We start from the raw sequence: 17553 nt of genomic DNA, 5'->3' as shown, positions 1-17553 counted from the left end.
GTAGGGTAAACACACAGTGTTGTTTAACCGCAAGCCAACCGTTTCCAAAGGGGAGTTTCATTTTACATTAAATATAATAAACGAATAGAACGGATTACATATTGGATACATACTGCTTCGTATGAAACAATGCATTTAAATAATTTTAATTAAATATAAAGGATAATTTATCCTCCCGATGTCGACTCATTTGAAAGTGAATTTGAATAAAAGTCGCTTTGTTTTCTTTTTTCTATGGAGAAACGTCAAACTTCCATAGCAACAACCTTCAAAATCAAAACAAACACGCGTGCACATGTTTTTGCAAGTGGCACACAGCAGGAGTGATCCGATTTTTGTTTCGTTTATTTCGTGTTTCAAGAGAAATCTTCCAAGCTGACCATAATGAAGAAAAAACTAGCCACGCTTTCGGATAAATTGAACAAACTTTTCGCACCGGAAGAACAGCAGCAGTCGGAAGAGTCGGGCGATGAAACAGCGCCCAAGTTTAGTGAGTTTGATGAAGCACCGGACGATGCGGTCAAGGATGCGGCTTTAAGTGAGTTCCGCAAGCGAAACATTCGCTTTCTGGAAGAGTTTGATCGGAAGTATAAGGGAGCGGTTTCTTCGCGAAATGAGACTTTCGACGATGAAGACGATGACGATGGTGGATCCGACGAGGATGATGATGATGAAGAGGAAGAATCCGACAACAATGATGAGGATGATGACCAGCTAGAGGAGGATAGTAATGTGGAAGTACATCGTAAAAAGATTCCAAAAAGCAAATCCAAATCGATTGTCTTGCTCAAGCCACCTCAAAGCGACGATGATGATGATGAGGAGGATGATTCCGGTGAAGAAGATTATGAGGAATCATCGGATGACGATCAGGAATCCTTGGCACACTACACGCATAGCAATAAACAGCAACCCTCGACGCAACAGATGACTCTAATCAAAGAAGAAAACCGTCAGGAAACAATCAACAAAGGTTTGGCGGTACAGAACCAACTTAAAATTTGGGAACGTTTGCTAGAAATGCGCATCAAGGTGCAGCCCTGTTTGATTGCCTCCAACAGTTTACCACCGTCGTCATCGGTGTGCCAAAAACTCGCATCTCAGAATGAAGAATTTCGGCAAAAGTCAGAACAGGCGTCACAAATCATTTCCGACACGATGGATCAATTGCTCGAACTTCAGGAAGTTCTAATGGGACGGTTTTCGGAGACAAAGACCCTACTGAAGAGTGGGTCGAAGCGAAAAGCATCTTCCAATGCGGGATCCAAACCCAAACAGGTCACATTGGACGAATACGAGCAGATTCTTGCTAGCAGGCGCAAGGACATGGAGGAGTATCGTAACGGCGTACTGATGAAGTGGCACGATCGGATCAACATTGCGTCAAAGATGCGAAACAACCCAAGACAATCATTGTCGGTGTTGAAGAAAATCGAAGAAAGTCTTATTAATCGTGAAGAACTGGTGCGTAAAACGCAACTTCACCGGGGCGGTTATACGCTGCTAGGAAGGCAAGCCTCATTAGCGGAAACGGCAGCGGCCAGCGAGCAGCGAGAGGATAACCGAGACACGCAAGAGCAAACCCCAAGCTCAGTTTACGATGGGGAAATTTTCGATGATTCTGATTTTTACCATCAAATGCTGCGAGAACTTATCGAGTACAAAACTAGCACGACCGATAGTCCGCAGGAGATTGCTAACAAGCTGGCGGAATTGCAGAAACTGCGCAACAAGATGAAGAAAACCGTTGATACGAAAGCATCTAAGGGACGGAAAATACGGTAAGTCGAGCATAGAATTGTAGCGTGGGTTTATTTCCTAATGCGATAACAAAAACGGTTGATGTGGTTCCTCATTTTAGGTACGTTGTGCATAACAAGCTGGTTAACTTTATGGCACCCGTGCCCGATTATGACTGGACGGACGAGGCGAAGGATGAGCTGTTTAGTTCGCTTTTTGGCCAAACACCTGCCACGGAAGAGCGATAGAGATGGTCTGGTGGAACGAACGTTGGACTCTGTTTGGACTAAGGCAAAAAAAAGAACCGGAAATGCTAAAGGTTGTATTGTGATGTGTTGTATTGTTGCAAGAAAAACAAAAATCAACAATAAAACACAGGAAGTTGAAAAACGCGTACATTGTTTAGCTATTTGTGTAAGCAATCGTTGAATTGGTGTCACTTCATAGCGGCCTTCTTTATTTCACTACTCCGTACACAGCAAATTTGTAATGGAATTGTGTTTTTGTGCTGACTGTGTTAAAGAACTATGCTTGTTTAACTTACAGCATAGATAAGCGTGACAAACATCGAGCCAGGTATATCTCCCGAGGGAATGGTATCGCGTGATGACGACCGAATAGAAAGCAATCAAATGTATGCTTTAAGAAAATGGGATATTTTTATAAATAAATGCTAAAAACCTACTATTATAGATAGTTCATTTAAATTTTGATACTACTCTATGAAAATACAGATTTTCTATTGCTCAGACATGGATGGCTTTAGCTGAGAATTTTGAATACAAATGTCAACCTAGTCTAGGGATCTTTTCCATCGTTTCCCCAAGGCGCAGTACAATAAAGCGTCCCTTAATTTTCTTTGCAGTCACACGAATGGTTGGCTGACGATGGCTATAAGACGTCATTGAAACGTATGGCATCTCGACTCTTTTTGTAAAAGCTGCCGCGAATGAACTGATAACAGTGTTCAATTTAGTCTATCAGCATAGGACTTATGATACGGCAAATTGCTGAATATTTTCGAATGTTTCTTCTCACACAAAAAACGTTCGCTTTCTATTGTTATTAGATCCTTTCTGTTTATTTAAAAAAAAGAGCTCTTTCACAGTGTACATACAATGAAGGAAGGAAACGTAAGAATGAAAACGTAGGACAGATAATATACTGGGAGGCAGCAATCTGTAGGTATGTTGTTCTGGGTACTACTCGCAAGATAGTTAAGCACGGCTCGCTCCCCTCCTATATAATATGCACTGCAGAAAATGATGGAAAGGCGGTCGAGCAGACTTTGTTATCTGGTTTGTTATTTTGTCTGTACCTTTTGCTTGCCCGCGGGGGATCAAAATACTTCTCCCAGTGTTAGTGACGCTCCAGATAAGCCAGAGAAATTTTAAATCTAGAAAACAGATTTTTGTTCAGTTCTAAATGCAGTACTTGTCCTCGTGTACCTCACTCGATGCTCTTAAATTGTTGTTCGTTCAGTGATTGATACCCTAAGTCATTAGTATTCGATAAGCGTCTGGAAGGGAGGACGAAGTTCCATTACCTTTTTGTTCTCTCTGTAGTATATCACCGAGCGGATGTGTACTTTGTGTGTTTCGATACCTACTACAATGCTTAATTTTACGACCATTTGTTGTGACTTCCTAGCTACAGTTAGCACAACATACGCACATAGGAAAAACTCAATGGCGGACAGATCTGAAGAAAAGGGATGAAATCAGCAGCAATTTTTTTGGAATGCCTGTTGGAACCTGGATCGTTACAACCTTCTCAATCGTCGCGTCTATCGATTGGGAAGAGGGACCTTTTGGTGGCTGCAGATGCGGAACGGAGAAAGAAACGTGGGGAGTAGGCTAGGAGATTACAGTTCTGTCTTCTTCGCGTTGCCGGCACGATCGAAGCTCTTCAGCTCACTCGTCGCATGCTTGGCAATGTACTTCACGAAGTCATCGACCTCGCGGCCACCCTCGTAACGGGTCGGGCTGGTCTTGGCGTCCTTGGGCAACCAGTACAGCGTAGGGAAGCCACGGACCTCAAAGTGGGATGGCACATCGTTAGCGGTGGCATCCATTTTCACAATCGAGACGGCCTCATCCTTCAGCTTGGTGCCGAGCTCCTCTAGCGTCGGGGCGAGCTTCTTGCAGTGTCCACACCACGGCGCGTAGAACTCTACAAGCGTGTCAACACCGTTGTTAACGACCACGTCGTCAAAGTTCTTTGCCACGGCAACCTTTACCGGGCCGTCGTTGTTTTCTGGTACCGGTTCCGATTTGACGTACGGTTCAAGCGATCCTTCCTCCAGCTCCGCCGCGAAAGCCTGCAGATTGTCTACCGAAAACTCATCCTTCATGATGAACTTCTGGTTCTTGGCGTCACGGGCCAACACCAGGGGCTTATCGCCGGTATAATCGTATCCGAACTCGTTCAGCTCGTGCTGGAAATCGTCCTTGGCGCTCACGGCAAAGTTAACACGTCCCGCAAACTCCTTCGCCACCTTCAGCACACGGTTACGCCAGTAGTTTGTGCCCTTCGGGTTCTTCACGTAATCGACCGCGTAGTACACGACCACCAGCGGGTTCTTGAAGTCGCTCGTAGTGTCACGCGTACGCACACCAGCCAAACCGTGGTAGTTGACCTTTACAAAGTCGGCCAGCTCCTGTTTGGTGGTTCCTTCAAACTTGACGAAATCTGGTTCAAACTTGTTCGCCAGCTGACGGGCACGGAACAGATACACGGCATCGGTAGCACCCTGCTTTTCCAACACTTTCGGCGCGCTGCTGTGGCCAAACCGTAGTCGCTCCCGCTGACTGTCGGCATACTTCAGGAAGACACCCTTCAGATCCGACTCCTTCTCGAAGAAACCAACGACGGAAGTTTCCTGCACCTTTAGGAACGCTTCGAACGCTTCCACCGTCAGCAGATCCTTCGATGCTGGGCCAACGATCGATTTCATGTACTTAGCAATACCGGTTGCCTCGCGGGGTCCGTTGTACTCCTGCGATACCTCTCCATTGCGGAACACCTTCAGTGTGGGATAGCCGCTGACGCTGAACTTGTTACAGGTGTCCTTACCACCCTCGGTACAGTCAACCTTGGCGAGTGCGATCGGAGGATCCTCACCACGCAGCAACTCGGCAGCCTTGGCATATTCGGGCTTAAGTTTTTTGCAGTGTCCACACCTAGAACGGAGCACGGGGAAAAACTCAAACTCAAAATGCTGACACAATAGGTTATTGTCACCGCCACGAATATAACGGGGAGTAGTGCTACGGGGGGAAAGGGTGGGGGGGGGGGGGAGGGGCATGACATAGCACCATCTCTTTTCGACACATTCCGGGGGAGCTTCGACTCCGATGGATATTATTTCAAAATACAGGGGAAAATGCGAAAATGGACTTACCATGGCGCGTAGAACATCACCAGAGTGGTTTCTGTTTCGCCAACACGGGTCGAAAAATCGCTATCGGTCAGGTCTAGCACGTCGGCTTCACCGGCAAACGCCACCGCCACAAGGGCACACAGACAAACCAGCAACAACCGGCAGTTCATGATTTTCCGCCTCGGTGCTGTTGATGATGGAGAGAGAACAATGGGAGCAGCAGGTTGAGCGTACGATTACGACCGTAAGAATCTTAATGATAGATGCGTTTCTAGTACGTGGCTACACCGAAGCCACCGGCCACAGAAACAGACTTTACTTACTCGAAGAAGTTGATGAATTAAATCGACGTCTTGCCGATGCAAAGTTTCGGAAAGATCTCTTGTACTTTGACAGTGTTAGTGACCTCCCTGTCGTGTTTCGTTGGCGATCGCTGATTGGTCCGCGACATAGTGTACGGTGGGCGATGCGTCGGACATCGTTATTAAAATAAAAATGACAGCATACGGAGGAGCAAAGACATGTTTGAATAAACTGTTGTAATAAATTAAAATAAGCAGTTTGAAGTTACATAGACGATAAATCTTTTTTCCTTCTATTCTAAAGAGAATGTTACCTTACCCTCAATTTTATTGCGCGGGAAAACAGTTTTATCCAATTCGTTTAAGTTAAAGAATTGAAAAAGGATGAACAAAATGGTCGCTTGAGCACCTCTTTCCATCAGAAGAAGGATTTGGGCTCTTATTTTTATACTCTCAAAAGCTGTTGACTTTCTCCAATAAAAAGAATTTAATTTACCGGAGATTCTCCCGAGACTGTTCAACGTGTCGGACCGGTATCCCATGCGTCAAATTGCGAGCTGTCAAAGCCATACCCGGTCCAGCCTGCCTGGTCGAATCTTTGAATCTGGCTTTGTCGGTAAATACAGTTTTGTCATTGATGAATGGAGTCATTTCGTATTTTGCATTTTGGTTTAACGAACACACGGGAAGGATACGGGCGCGGGAACACAGCACGCGCGAATAAGATTGGACTGAATTTTAGAGTGCTGTAAAAGGGGACCCGAGAGTAGACTGGATCTTCCCGTAACGTGTAACGAGAGTACATTAAACACTAGCCCAACGTGTTTGGGGCGACGCTCGATTCCCGCCCGCGGATATTTATTCTAGTGAATAGTGTTCACAGAGGGGTACGATTTCTATCCACAACGAAAATGCCTACTTGGACACAAATTCAATCACAGCTTCGCAATCCCAACAATCCGGTTGTGTTTATGGATATTACCGTCGGAACAGCGGTAGGTAGCAGGGACCTATTTGTAATAGGACACTAACTTGGAAAATCGCTAATCATTTCTGTATTATTTTTGGGACTCAACAGGAAATTGGCCGTATGGTGTTTGAGCTGTACGCGGACGTTGTACCAAAAACGTGTGAAAACTTTCGACAGTTCTGTACAGGGGAGTACAAAAAGGATGGCGTCCCGATCGGCTACAAGGGCTCGAGTTTTCACCGTGTTATCAAAGACTTTATGATCCAGGGAGGAGATTTCGTGAATGTATGTTAATGCTTTTCGGTGTAGAGCTTTTATCGTATCTGACTTCTCCCTGTTTTCCCTCCGCAGGGCGATGGAACGGGCGTGATGAGCATCTACGGCAGTGCCACCTTCCCCGACGAACACTTTCTGCTAAAGCACGACGCACCCGGCCTGCTCTCGATGGCCAACAGTGGGAAGGACACGAACGGTTGCCAGTTTTTCATCACCTGTTCAAAGTGTAACTTCCTCGACTATAAACACGTCGTGTTTGGGCGCGTGCTGGATGGGCTGTTAATTATGCGGAAGATCGAAAACGTTCCGACCGGACCGAACAATAAACCAAAGCTGCCCGTAGTCATATCGCAGTGCGGACAGCTGTAACAGCCATTTCACAGTGTATGAATGTGTAATAAACCCAACGAAGTCACTGCTAGAATCGTCGGCCGTTTAAAACAAGCCAGTACCGTTTCTTGTCTAGATTATAAAGAAGAAAAATCCGTGATGATCATTATAAAGCACCCACACACACGCGCGCAGTTCGCATTCCAAGTGAGGGCGCGGGTGGAGAGCATAATTAACCACGTGGATTGCCCCAGTTTGCCCTTGAAAAAGGATTGGTGGATTGGTGTATTTTTAAACATGCTCTACGGCTAGCCTGCCAGCCTACCATCGAAGCATAAATAGTGCCCGCAACGTGCACGTGCTGCTGACCATAGTCCTTCTTCAAATTCATAAACCAAAAGGCGTGCCTCACACTCCAGCGAGAACAGGAATGACAGAAACAATCTCTGGCTAACGAAGGTAACGCGTCGTTTATGGCTCCTTGCTCCTTTGCGGCTAATCAATGGGACTATCCGATCCCACCCATCCCATTCCCCTCTGCGTTATCTAACCCCGAAGGGTCGCGCGCGTGCACACGTTTTGTTTTTATGATCCTAATGAACGTTTCACACGCAATCGCTTGTGAGAAAGTGTGTTCCTAGTAGAAGTAGTAGTGGTAGTAGTGGTCAGCCGTAAGAAAAAACTAGCGAAACCGTCTCAGTAGATCGATCCTGTAGTAGAAAGAAATACAAAATAAAAAGCCGGAAAAGCCCTAAACCACACTTCGTTAGACAGAAGTATCCTTCCCACAGTATGCTGCGGACCGCTTGGAAAAGGGGCGAAGAGATTGTAATTGAATCACTTTCGCATTTTGTTATGAATGCTTTTTTTGGCTCATAATTTAAAAAACACCCCAAACACACACCTTGACAAATGGCTTAATTCTTCACGGTGTTATTATTATTTAATTATTTGTTTACCCTCGGACGCAGGGCAGAACTTCTGTTGCTACTGCTGTCTCCCACTGCTTTCTCTCCCCACCAAAACAGTTAATTGCAAATTACTGCGGAAATGTTTATCTGGACTGAAATTTTTCGCCCAAACCTGCCCAAGGTTCGCGCTAATCGAGTAATGAGAATCCGCGCTGGTTGGTCAAACATTTGCATAAGCTAGATTTCGCATGCAAATGCATGCCGTTGGCCTTGATCTTTGAACCTGCGGCTGGCAGGTTTGAGCCCTTGTGGCCTTTACCAACGGCTGGCAGTAATAGTGGGTGTAGAATGTTTTCTAAATTCATGTAACTACTGCATAACCCTCATAGAAGCTTCAAGGATAAAGTCTATCAGGCCCCCACAAGTAGGATCTAAGGCCAGTATACTCTTCTCCGTTACAAAATGGTATTCAACGAAGGTGTGTTCCCATGTCAAAGTTCGTTAGGAAAGAAGGGAACATGATGATGGCATGTTTTATGGTTATTGATTGAAAGGGCGTCGTTCGGCGTCCGAACCATCGTCACACGCCGGCGGAAAACAGCCTTCCGGTGCTGGGCAGGTGGTGATTTCATGTCCTCAATGGTTAACCGAGCCGTTTGACCAAATGGTAAATGATTTACGATGGCTCTGACTGACCGATTCTCGATCATGTGGCATTGAATTGTTTGGTAAATATTGCTGTCAATTAGAATTTCCATAAATCCTTGTCCCTGTGTGAAGGCAAGAGCGCGTTATTAGCTGAACAGTACCAGCCTCGCTGTGTTTAGTGTTTTATCCACCTTTCTACCTTGGACTAAAATCGTTTACAATCGCTTCGATGCTAGGACGAGTGTACAGTAGTTACACTAGGACGAGTGTACAGCGGTAGTGCTAGGACGAGAATGTAGTGTTGGTAGACGTTTTATATTCATGAGACAAAATGAAATTAGTTTTTAAGCAGTGTCCTCTTACCATGCTTCTATGCATGCCGAGCTAGCGTGTAGACGATGTTTGCAACCGAGACGAAACATATTAAACAGTGGGGAACCGTAAAAAAGCTGTTCCTATTATGATTTAACGATCAAAACTTAAATCGCATTATTTGATCTTGTCACGTACAATTTTGTTTCGGAGCTAATGAATTATCAGTACAAAAATTCATTCATTCTTTGAACTTGAAGCGTGTTTTACATATCACTTGCTCTTAAATAATATGTACAAGAAAATCAATTACAACAACTGACACGGCTTTTCGCTTCACTTTCAGGATTTGAATCCTATTACATTTGACATTGACAATAAATAGATATCATTCGTATGGGGATTTGGATGAATATTAACTATTCAACACATTTCACATGTGTCTCGTGCTCTGGTGAACCAGTTAGTCGAGCAAAAGGGAAAAGATTAATATGAAAAATGCTATTTGCCTATGATGATGCTTCGAAATGTATCGGACTAAAGCAGTTCGATTGTTCTGTTCTTTTCGTTTAGTATCGGAAATAAGCTATTATTGTAATAGATCATAACAAACATATACATATGTAAACGTCGTTATCAAGAAGAAATTGGCGACAGAGGATAGAACAATACTGTCCCTAGGTCCACCCACTACCACCCCGGCTATTGAGTATCGGAATATAATTTGCTAACTAAGATTTCCCTACCCGTTTACCATCTTTGTCCAGTGTTCTGGGTCACGATTTGTTCGATACCAGCACGTGGCTCTTGATTGCCGGTGGCCCGTATCTCGTCTCCGCTTCGTCTATGAAGGCATATTCCATCTGCTTTACGAGCTGATCGAAAAACAGATTCGAAAGCTGGGAGTGTAGTAGCGATTTAAACTCGAACGATACCATGAAATCAATGACGCACGATTGCGGGATGTCCTTCAGCCCCGGACTAAACTGCCAAGCCGTCAACAGGTAGTTGAACAGCCGACCATCAACACATTCCGCCTTGACGAGGGAAGGTGTTATGAGGGTAACGTTCGAGGTGTAGCTTTCGTTCAGCGGTGGGAATCCGATGATAAGGTCCGCTTTTAATGAGCCCGGTTTTCGGTCGTACACGAAAGATTTTTTACAAAATGGCACAAAAGTATTGTATTTTTCCACATCGGCCACTACGGAGTACAGCTGTTGCATTGAATATCTGCAATAAAATTGTAACAAGAAATAACAACAGACACATTTAAGCATGATGAACTTAAACCTTTTTTCCAAGGACCAAGGAAACGCTATGGTTCAATGGGACCCGCGTTCAATGTCAACATAGGAGCTACTCACCCAACCAGCTTCTTCTGGGTAAATTCACGTCGTGTTTTCGTTATTGGTGTAAAATCGAAAATTCCTCTGTATGTTGAGTAGCTGCAGGGGGGGGGGGGGAGGGGGGGGGGGAAGGAAGAGAAAAAATATGGCGCAGTTTAGAAAGACCCATTTCCTGCGACTCATCGTGATACTTATCATTGGCAAAGGTGTCGTGTGCGTACTTACAGCAGAGGGTTTCGCTGGTATTGCGCCAGGTTTCTCGAGAGGAATACATGCTTTGCGTTAGCTACCACTTTCACGGACATTTCTTCGGACTGCACGAAAAACACAAAAGCACGTGAACCTACCCAAAAAGAGTATCTCCACAGCCAACAGCCAGCTGCGGCTTCCACGGTGCAAAAATCGCACAATTTAGATTTGCGTAACGTTGAGTATTTGGTATTGTATCTATTCGAGAGTATGAACTGTTCAAGGCCAACAAAAAAATAACAAACTTTGGCGAGTTGTCGCAATTTGATAGTTGTTGTTTGACAGCTCCCTAGGTATTGTGGAATGCAGTCTGAACATTTGTGGTCAAAATATACATTTTTAAAAATATATATTGAATAACATGAGGATTTTACCCACAGCAAGTGTTTTTTTTTTTGTTAAAAAATGCACAATTCAAATTATTTTTTTCTCATTTTGTTAATCAGTTTCACTCTTCTGCATACCAAGATGCAGGGCTTCTGCAAAAGCCATTCATAAACAAACATTGCATAGTGGCATTCCGCACGAAACCAACTCAATTTGTATTCTTTTCTATGCTCTCAACCTTTATTTGTGATAATATATTAAGGTTCAGCTGTTTATTCTTAAAATGTTCAAGTATTTCTGCTCCGCCAAAAATTATCCCAGTGCAGTTGCAGATACACTGCCTATTTGCACGCAAAAAAACAACGAAAAACCAGCTGTCAATAGCGAGTTGTGTTTTCTTGTTCGCTAGTAGCAGCATAATTGATAGCAGTCGAAACGCCTAATCATCGGCGAACCTAGTTTGTCCCGGTAGAAAATCGCTTTCCAGGTAGTGTGGAACTTAAAATAACACTTACCATTGCCGGCCCCCTTGGAGTTAGGTGTGTATACTTCGTGTGTGTGTGTAAAGATTGCGCCTCCGCCTGTTCGATCACAATCAACCATTGCTTGCTTCCTTCTTCTCCACGATAAGATCTCGCCCGTCTGACTGCGCTGACTGGCTGGCTGGCACAAGACAACGTTATCTAGCGGGCAAATCAATTGCAGCAACAGAGAACGACAGCGACAAAAAAAACCAAAGATTTTACTATCGTAAAACAAGAGAAACGAAGGTAATAATAATGGCAGCACTTAATCAAGCGCTCGTGTTGGCCCTCGAAAGCAATCCAAAGGAATCATACGTGGTGGCCGCGGAAACACTGTTGCGCCTGCTGGACAACATTATACGCGAGCCGCAAAACGCCAAGTACCGGACAGTACGAATAGATAATCCATCGATCCGGGAAAAACTACTGTCGGTGACTGGTATGAAGCAGTTGATGCTGGCGATTGGGTTTATCGAATCGAACGGAACGCTCACAGTACCGTCGAACGTGCTGTTGGCAAATCTGCGAAGGTATCGAGAATTTATACACGAACGAAAAGAGCTGATAAAAAATCTTCCCAAAGAGAAGGAAATTAACATTTCGTGTACCACGAACAATACAGCGCACAACAACATTCCCGTGGAACAAACGGTTCCGGCAAGTAAACCGGAAATGGTTCTGCAAGCTTCCGGAAGCAACAATGTGGCGTCCATTCAGCAACCGCCACAAACAGAAGCACCTGCTTGCCTGATTAAATCTAGTCGTCCATTTCTGGCACGCATCGAATTCCCGAAGGTCGTTCAGGGTAATAATACGTTGTTGCGTCATCTCGAGCTGCTTTCCGACCAGGTCATGCAGTACGAGGACGAGCTACTTTTAGCCAGCGGGAAAAGTCTCATTCCGATCGACACACTAACGGCAAAGGCGAAAGGCAAGCTGGCCCAATGGAAACGGTTGCTAGCGTCGAACGAACCTTCCACCCAAAAGGAACCGAGCGAAGAGGATCTTCTGTTGGAAGAGCTAACAGCCTGGTTTCGGGCGGATTTCTTTACCTGGGTCAATGCGCTGCCCTGTACGGTGTGTGGCAATGAGAAAACACAGCTGGTCCGCAGTACTGTCGAGGATGGTGTGCGGGTGGAGATTTATCGGTGCTGCGGACAGTTACGTCACTTTTATCGTTACAACAATGTGGAAAAATTGCTTCAAACGCGTCGTGGCCGTTGTGGCGAGTGGGCCAATTGTTTTACATTCCTGTGCCGATGTCTGGGGTACGATGCGAGGTACGTGTTTTCTACCGGTGACCACGTATGGACGGAAGTGTGGTCGGAGCGCAGGCAACGCTGGATCCACGTGGATCCGTCTGAAAATGTGCTGGATGCACCGTTGATGTACGAGCACGGCTGGAGGAAGGAAATTACGTACGTGTTTGGATTCTCGCGGGATGATGTGCAGGATGTTAGCTGGCGCTATTCGAACAATCACAAGCAATTGCTGCAGCGAAGAAAGGAAGGTGGTGCTTGCAGTGAGCAGGCGCTACTGGACGCGATCTGCAAGCTAAGGACGAAAAGACGCGCCGGTTTAAACTGCACTCCGGAAAGGATGAGCTATTTACGGCAGCGTACGGTTGACGAGTGTTTGGAGCTGTTAGGGAATGCTGGAAGGGTACCGACGGCCGCCGAACGGGAGGGTCGTAGCTCGGGCAGTCTGGAGTGGCGGTTACAGCGAGGCGAACAGCAGATTAACACACGGTACATGTTCATTCCAACGGAGGAGGAAGTACAGGCAAAGCAGTTCAATATACGGTACTGCTGTGCAACGGATTGCTATGAGCGATTTTTGAAAGGTAACTACTACTACTACTAGGTTCGAATGGAAGTGCTGCTCTCTATTGAAGTGGAGTGCGCAATATTTCAACAACGGTTGCTTTAATTCTACATCAGGTGCCAGTAACCGGGTAAATGAAAGGATTACGGAAAAATCAAACGGATGGGAAAGTCGCCAGTACGTTAGTCGAAACATCTTCCGGAAAGAGGAGCATGACTGGAAGATGGTTTATCTCGCTAGAACTGGTATGTGCATACAATCGATGCTAAACTCGAAATGCTTTCCTTTACACCACTCATTGTCCTATCAACTTGCAGAGGGAACCGATGAAGCAACGATCGAATGGAACTTTGACTTCTCCGTACAAGGATTACGGGTCAAACAAATCGAGCTACGATTTGGACAGGAAACGTACGATGGAGCAAAGGTGGAGCTGTACTACATCAAGAGTGATGGTAAGAAATTGCGATCTGTTTTCTACCATCGCGATTTTGCTAAATCAAATCCATTCAACTACCCTTAACTAAAGGTACCCAATCGCAGGCACTCTCCTCGCTGTGTGAGTGTGGTAAGTTCACCCTGCAGGCACGGCTTTCCGGTGGCAAATCCTGGCAGCATGCGCAACTTTTTCGACAATCCAAATCCGCTACCGATGAGTATCCGTTCGAGATGAACATCGTTTTAATGTAGGCATATTAAAGACTATATAGGACAGGTATCGAATGCAATATCTACCTTTTTTTTTGTTAGATTTAGTGTGATAAAATGCACCCCCTTACCTACGTACGTATCGTGAAAAATGGACGCCCCTCTCCCGCTCCATTTTTCCGCGATTGCAATTCAACTAGTCTTACTTTATACACGACACGGTTTAGACGCTCGCAGTAATATTAAAAGAAAGATTACTTCAAAAATACAGGGACGTTCCTTTAATTAAAAGGAAAGAAAGTTTTCTTTTATTTACAATTTCTCCACACGCTTTGTTGGAATTGTTCTTTTTTTTACACAATTTTCTACATTTTCGTCTCATCAGTTTCTCCCTGATAACGATCCCGAAATGAAAATACGATGAAATCTTACTGAAGAAAATCTCACAACACACACGAAAGCCTTCTTCGGCAATGGTGTTTGTTAAAACAGTTATAAAATATAACACGTCTATAGTTTGATTAAAACTAACTCAAATTAAAACCATTAAGAACAAACAAACTGAAAACACAGATGTAAAACACGACAAGGACAAACCCACCGGGCAAAGAGATGATCAACATCAACATGAAGAACGCTATATTAGTTTGTTTGTATCCTCGCATTCTCGATCAAGGGTGAGGGTTGTTGGTTAACTAGTCCCCGCAGTCTTATGGCACTATTGGCACACGGTTTGTGATGTAAGATTTTTTTTCTTGGCTTAACGACCTTCTAATGTCACGCCGGTCATCGAATGGCTTACTGGACTTGCCTGATATCACGTAGTTGGATATTCCAGTCCCTACTACGGGGCAACGGTTCGGATGGGATTTGAACCCCGGTCCTGCCATGTGTGTTGCCCATTGTAAGATTTAACGTAGTATGTATCGCATGTAAGACTACTTCCTTATATTCGTGTGCTGCTCGTAACTGTCATTGATTCACGTCAACTCACTTGCTGCTGCTGTTGTTGCTGATGGTCCTTCTCCTGCCCATGCGTTTTGATGTGCTTGTTAAGATTGTTGGACTGATTGAACCGCTTGTCGCAGATCGTACACTCGAACGGCTTTTCCCCCGTGTGGATGCGCATATGCGTGTTGAGATTGTTCTTCTGATTAAAGTTCTTCGCACAGATCGTACACCGGTACGGCTTTTCACCCGTGTGCGTTCGGACGTGCGTTTTCAAATTGTTCGACTGTATAAACCGCTTCCCACAGTACGTACACTCGTACGGTTTGTCTGCCGTGTGGACCAACATATGCTGCGAATAATCGTCCTCCTTCTGGAACGATCTCGAACACATCTGACACTTGTACGGATCCTGAAAGATGTGTGTCTTGATGTGCGTCTTCAGGTTGTTCGATTGGGTGAACGTTTTGTCACAGATGTGGCATCGGTACGGTTTCACCTGGTTATGAGTTTTCTTCATATGCTCGGTTAGCTCGTCCAGGTTCAGGTACACCTTGTTGCACACCGAGCAGATGAACGGTTTTTCATCGTTGTGGAACTTCATGTGGTTCGCCAGATCGGACGGATGCATAAACTGCACACCGCACACCATACACACGAGCTGATGCGTTCGCATGTGTGTGGTGAGATTGTTTTTCTGATTAAACCGTTTCCCGCAAATTGTGCAGGCGTACGGCTTTTCACCGGTATGTGTCCGGATGTGCGTTTTTAAATTGTTGGACTGACTGAAGTTTTTCCCACAGATTGTGCACGCGTATGGTTTTTCGCCCGTGTGTGTTTTCATGTGTGTGGCTAAATTGTTTGACTGGATGAAGCCTTTACCGCACACGCTGCACTTGAATGGTTTCTCACCCGAATGGACCCGTATGTGGATGGCCAGATTACCCGAGCTGGAAAATTTTTTGTGGCAGATTAAACATTCGTGCTTCCGTGGGACGTTCTCACCACCGTCACTATCGTCCTCTAGCGAGGATTGTGAATCGTCGTTCGGTTGCTGGTACGTTCCAGGTGCAGCACCCGTTCCGGGACTGCCTCCCATCGTTAGCTGCCCTTCGTGCTGTTTAATATGCTCGATGATATTGTTGGACATTTTGTGACAAATAGGACACCGATGGCCTTTGCTGGCATCTAGGTGAGGAGGTGGTGCAGCGTGCACTTGCTGGTGTGTTGGTGGCAACGAGGCATAGAAATGATCTCCATTGTTGGTGGAACCGTCCTCACCGCCGTTGTTCGCCGAATGATAAAGGGCACGATTTTTAAACTCATTCTCGTGGATTTTCATATGCGCCGCAAACTGCTCCGCTGTGCTAAACGTTTTGTGGCATATTTGACACACTCCGTCGGCGGTGACACTGGGACTGTGTACGGTAGGAATTATCGTGTGATGCTGCTGCTGCTGGTTGTGATGATTATGTCCGGTGTGATAGCTTGCAGATGACGGAGTTGTACCGGCAACCAAATTCCCTCCGCTCGATTGCGAATACATGTGAACTGCTGCTGCGATCGGTTTTAATGTAGCTTCGTGTATTTTCATATGTAGATTAAGGTTCACCATCGTCATGAAGGATTTGTGACAGATTTGGCATTCGAATTGCTTTGCCATACCGTACACGAATTGGCCCATCGTGTGCGTAACTGTTCCGCCGACATATTCGCTCTTGATGTTGTGCTGAGTTAGTAGTGGTGGACTAGTTTTACTGCTTGATGCTACGGCTACCGGTACGGACGAAGGTGGTGTCGTCGATGTTACCGATTGTTGCTGCTGCTGGGCGTAACTGCTGCCTGTATCTCTTGCCACGAATCCATTGTTATCGTGCGTTTTCATTGGAACTGTTGCTGTGGTTGCTGTTCCATTGCTGGTGTGCTGTTGTGGTGATGCTGCCAGACTGTTGAGCATCTTTTGCGACTGTGCCGTCGTCGGGGTACCGCTTGCAGTAGTTCCACCGTTACTACCAACCCCAGCCGCAAGGAATGGATTGTGGTAAAATTCGGCCGTCAGGTTCATGCTCAGCATATTCTGATGGTACAGCACTCGGTCCCTCAGTCCATTATCCAGGTTTTTCATCGAGCCGGAACTCGCATCGCCATACTTGCCGAGCATTTATAGGGGATTGGAGGTGAGCACTGTAAGGTGGGGAGCACAGAAAGAAAATTAACATCGGATCATTGGTCACAATCGTGGTAAAAAGTGGGAAATACGCCGTTAATTCTTACACACCATCCTAGCCGCGAAATGAAGATTGTTCCCGGCGTGTGCGAAACGGTGCAATATGATTACATACGGCTGTAGTCTACTCTTCTAGCCATTCGATCCAATTTGCCTCCCCCAAGCAGCACGAGGGAACAATTGATACATTTTTTTTCTTCTTCCAAAACTTGCTCCTCTTGAAGCAGAGCAGCGGCCCTAGCGGAGGTGCATTCAAGCCTCCGCTCCTGCACATAATTCTCTTTTTATTCGCAATTTCGCCGTGAACGCGCATAAAAGTGAATATGAAAAGGCATTAAAATTTACTATTATTATTATTGCCTTTTCGGTGCGGAGAGCGCTACAGAGAGCCCTTCGACCGTACCCATGGTACGGTATACGCACACACCAGCTCCAGTCAAATCTGAGGCGCGCAAAAAGGCAGTATCAATAACCATAACCATTTACTACACCCCGGTGACCGCCGCTACTCTGCTTCCCTATGGTTTGCTCATTTATCCTGCTGGAGATCCGCAGCCGAGGTGGAAGAGCTTTCTTTCTGGAGCATTTC

At 45.5% G+C, this 17553-nt stretch overlaps 6 protein-coding genes across 7 annotated transcripts in view; 4 read left to right on the top strand and 2 right to left on the bottom strand.

The window, feature by feature from the left end:
* Positions 1 to 17553, top strand: part of LOC126561167 (UDP-glycosyltransferase UGT5-like) — a gene marked incomplete at its 5' end in the record, with an annotated part of 199997 nt that overhangs the window by 63058 nt on the left and 119386 nt on the right. The gene's annotated exons all lie outside the window — the stretch shown is intronic.
* LOC126562084 (protein Aatf) lies at positions 385 to 1988 on the top strand. Its single transcript, XM_050218498.1, has 2 exons — positions 385 to 1781; positions 1862 to 1988. Exons 1-2 carry the CDS (start codon positions 385 to 387, stop codon positions 1986 to 1988), a joined length of 1524 nt encoding a protein of 507 aa, XP_050074455.1.
* Positions 3559 to 5566, bottom strand: LOC126562136 (protein disulfide-isomerase A3). The gene is made up of 3 exons (XM_050218564.1): positions 5446 to 5566; positions 5144 to 5309; positions 3559 to 4922 (listed from the first exon to the last, which is right to left on the bottom strand). Exons 2-3 carry the CDS (start codon positions 5290 to 5292, stop codon positions 3605 to 3607), a joined length of 1467 nt encoding a protein of 488 aa, XP_050074521.1. The 5' UTR covers positions 5293 to 5309; positions 5446 to 5566; the 3' UTR covers positions 3559 to 3604.
* LOC126563097 (peptidyl-prolyl cis-trans isomerase H) lies at positions 6334 to 7077 on the top strand. Its single transcript, XM_050219711.1, has 3 exons — positions 6334 to 6419; positions 6503 to 6679; positions 6746 to 7077. Exons 1-3 carry the CDS (start codon positions 6336 to 6338, stop codon positions 7037 to 7039), a joined length of 555 nt encoding a protein of 184 aa, XP_050075668.1. The 5' UTR covers positions 6334 to 6335; the 3' UTR covers positions 7040 to 7077.
* LOC126563024 (coenzyme Q-binding protein COQ10, mitochondrial) lies at positions 9604 to 10657 on the bottom strand. The gene is made up of 3 exons (XM_050219631.1): positions 10443 to 10657; positions 10236 to 10316; positions 9604 to 10101 (listed from the first exon to the last, which is right to left on the bottom strand). Exons 1-3 carry the CDS (start codon positions 10520 to 10522, stop codon positions 9648 to 9650), a joined length of 615 nt encoding a protein of 204 aa, XP_050075588.1. The 5' UTR covers positions 10523 to 10657; the 3' UTR covers positions 9604 to 9647.
* LOC126561799 (peptide-N(4)-(N-acetyl-beta-glucosaminyl)asparagine amidase) lies at positions 11193 to 13859 on the top strand. 2 transcript variants are annotated; one of them, XM_050218122.1, is made up of 5 exons: positions 11193 to 11332; positions 11425 to 13160; positions 13258 to 13386; positions 13459 to 13596; positions 13671 to 13859. In XM_050218122.1, exons 2-5 carry the CDS (start codon positions 11573 to 11575, stop codon positions 13829 to 13831), a joined length of 2016 nt encoding a protein of 671 aa, XP_050074079.1. In that variant the 5' UTR covers positions 11193 to 11332; positions 11425 to 11572; the 3' UTR covers positions 13832 to 13859. The 2 variants fall into 2 exon arrangements, with proteins under 2 accessions (XP_050074079.1, XP_050074080.1); XM_050218123.1 differs by lacking the exon at positions 11193 to 11332 and having other exon boundaries at positions 11352 to 13160.

This window comes from Anopheles maculipalpis, chromosome 3RL (assembly GCF_943734695.1).
Source record: "Anopheles maculipalpis chromosome 3RL, idAnoMacuDA_375_x, whole genome shotgun sequence".
NCBI classification, from domain to species: domain Eukaryota; kingdom Metazoa; phylum Arthropoda; class Insecta; order Diptera; family Culicidae; genus Anopheles; species Anopheles maculipalpis.
Note: the sequence above shows the minus strand (reverse complement) of the source record. Positions and strands in the feature narration are given on the sequence as shown.

Excerpts from the sequence above, each read along its gene's own strand:
- LOC126562084 (XM_050218498.1), top strand. The coding sequence starts at position 385 with ATGAAGAAAAAACTAGCCACGCTTTCGGATAAATTGAACAAACTTTTC. Across the intron at positions 1,782-1,861 it reads TCTAAGGGACGGAAAATACG|GTACGTTGTGCATAACAAGC; the intron begins GTAAGTCGAGCA and ends TCCTCATTTTAG.
- LOC126562136 (XM_050218564.1), bottom strand. The coding sequence starts at position 5,292 with ATGAACTGCCGGTTGTTGCTGGTTTGTCTGTGTGCCCTTGTGGCGGTG. Across the intron at positions 4,923-5,143 it reads GTGATGTTCTACGCGCCATG|GTGTGGACACTGCAAAAAAC; the intron begins GTAAGTCCATTT and ends GCTCCGTTCTAG.
- LOC126563097 (XM_050219711.1), top strand. The coding sequence starts at position 6,336 with ATGCCTACTTGGACACAAATTCAATCACAGCTTCGCAATCCCAACAAT. Across the intron at positions 6,420-6,502 it reads ATATTACCGTCGGAACAGCG|GAAATTGGCCGTATGGTGTT; the intron begins GTAGGTAGCAGG and ends GGGACTCAACAG. Across the intron at positions 6,680-6,745 it reads AGGGAGGAGATTTCGTGAAT|GGCGATGGAACGGGCGTGAT; the intron begins GTATGTTAATGC and ends TTCCCTCCGCAG.
- LOC126563024 (XM_050219631.1), bottom strand. The coding sequence starts at position 10,522 with ATGTCCGTGAAAGTGGTAGCTAACGCAAAGCATGTATTCCTCTCGAGA. Across the intron at positions 10,317-10,442 it reads TACCAGCGAAACCCTCTGCT|CTACTCAACATACAGAGGAA; the intron begins GTAAGTACGCAC and ends CCCCCCCTGCAG. Across the intron at positions 10,102-10,235 it reads ACCCAGAAGAAGCTGGTTGG|ATATTCAATGCAACAGCTGT; the intron begins GTGAGTAGCTCC and ends ATTTTATTGCAG.
- LOC126561799 (XM_050218122.1), top strand. The coding sequence starts at position 11,573 with ATGGCAGCACTTAATCAAGCGCTCGTGTTGGCCCTCGAAAGCAATCCA. Across the intron at positions 13,161-13,257 it reads CTATGAGCGATTTTTGAAAG|GTGCCAGTAACCGGGTAAAT; the intron begins GTAACTACTACT and ends ATTCTACATCAG. Across the intron at positions 13,387-13,458 it reads GGTTTATCTCGCTAGAACTG|AGGGAACCGATGAAGCAACG; the intron begins GTATGTGCATAC and ends ATCAACTTGCAG.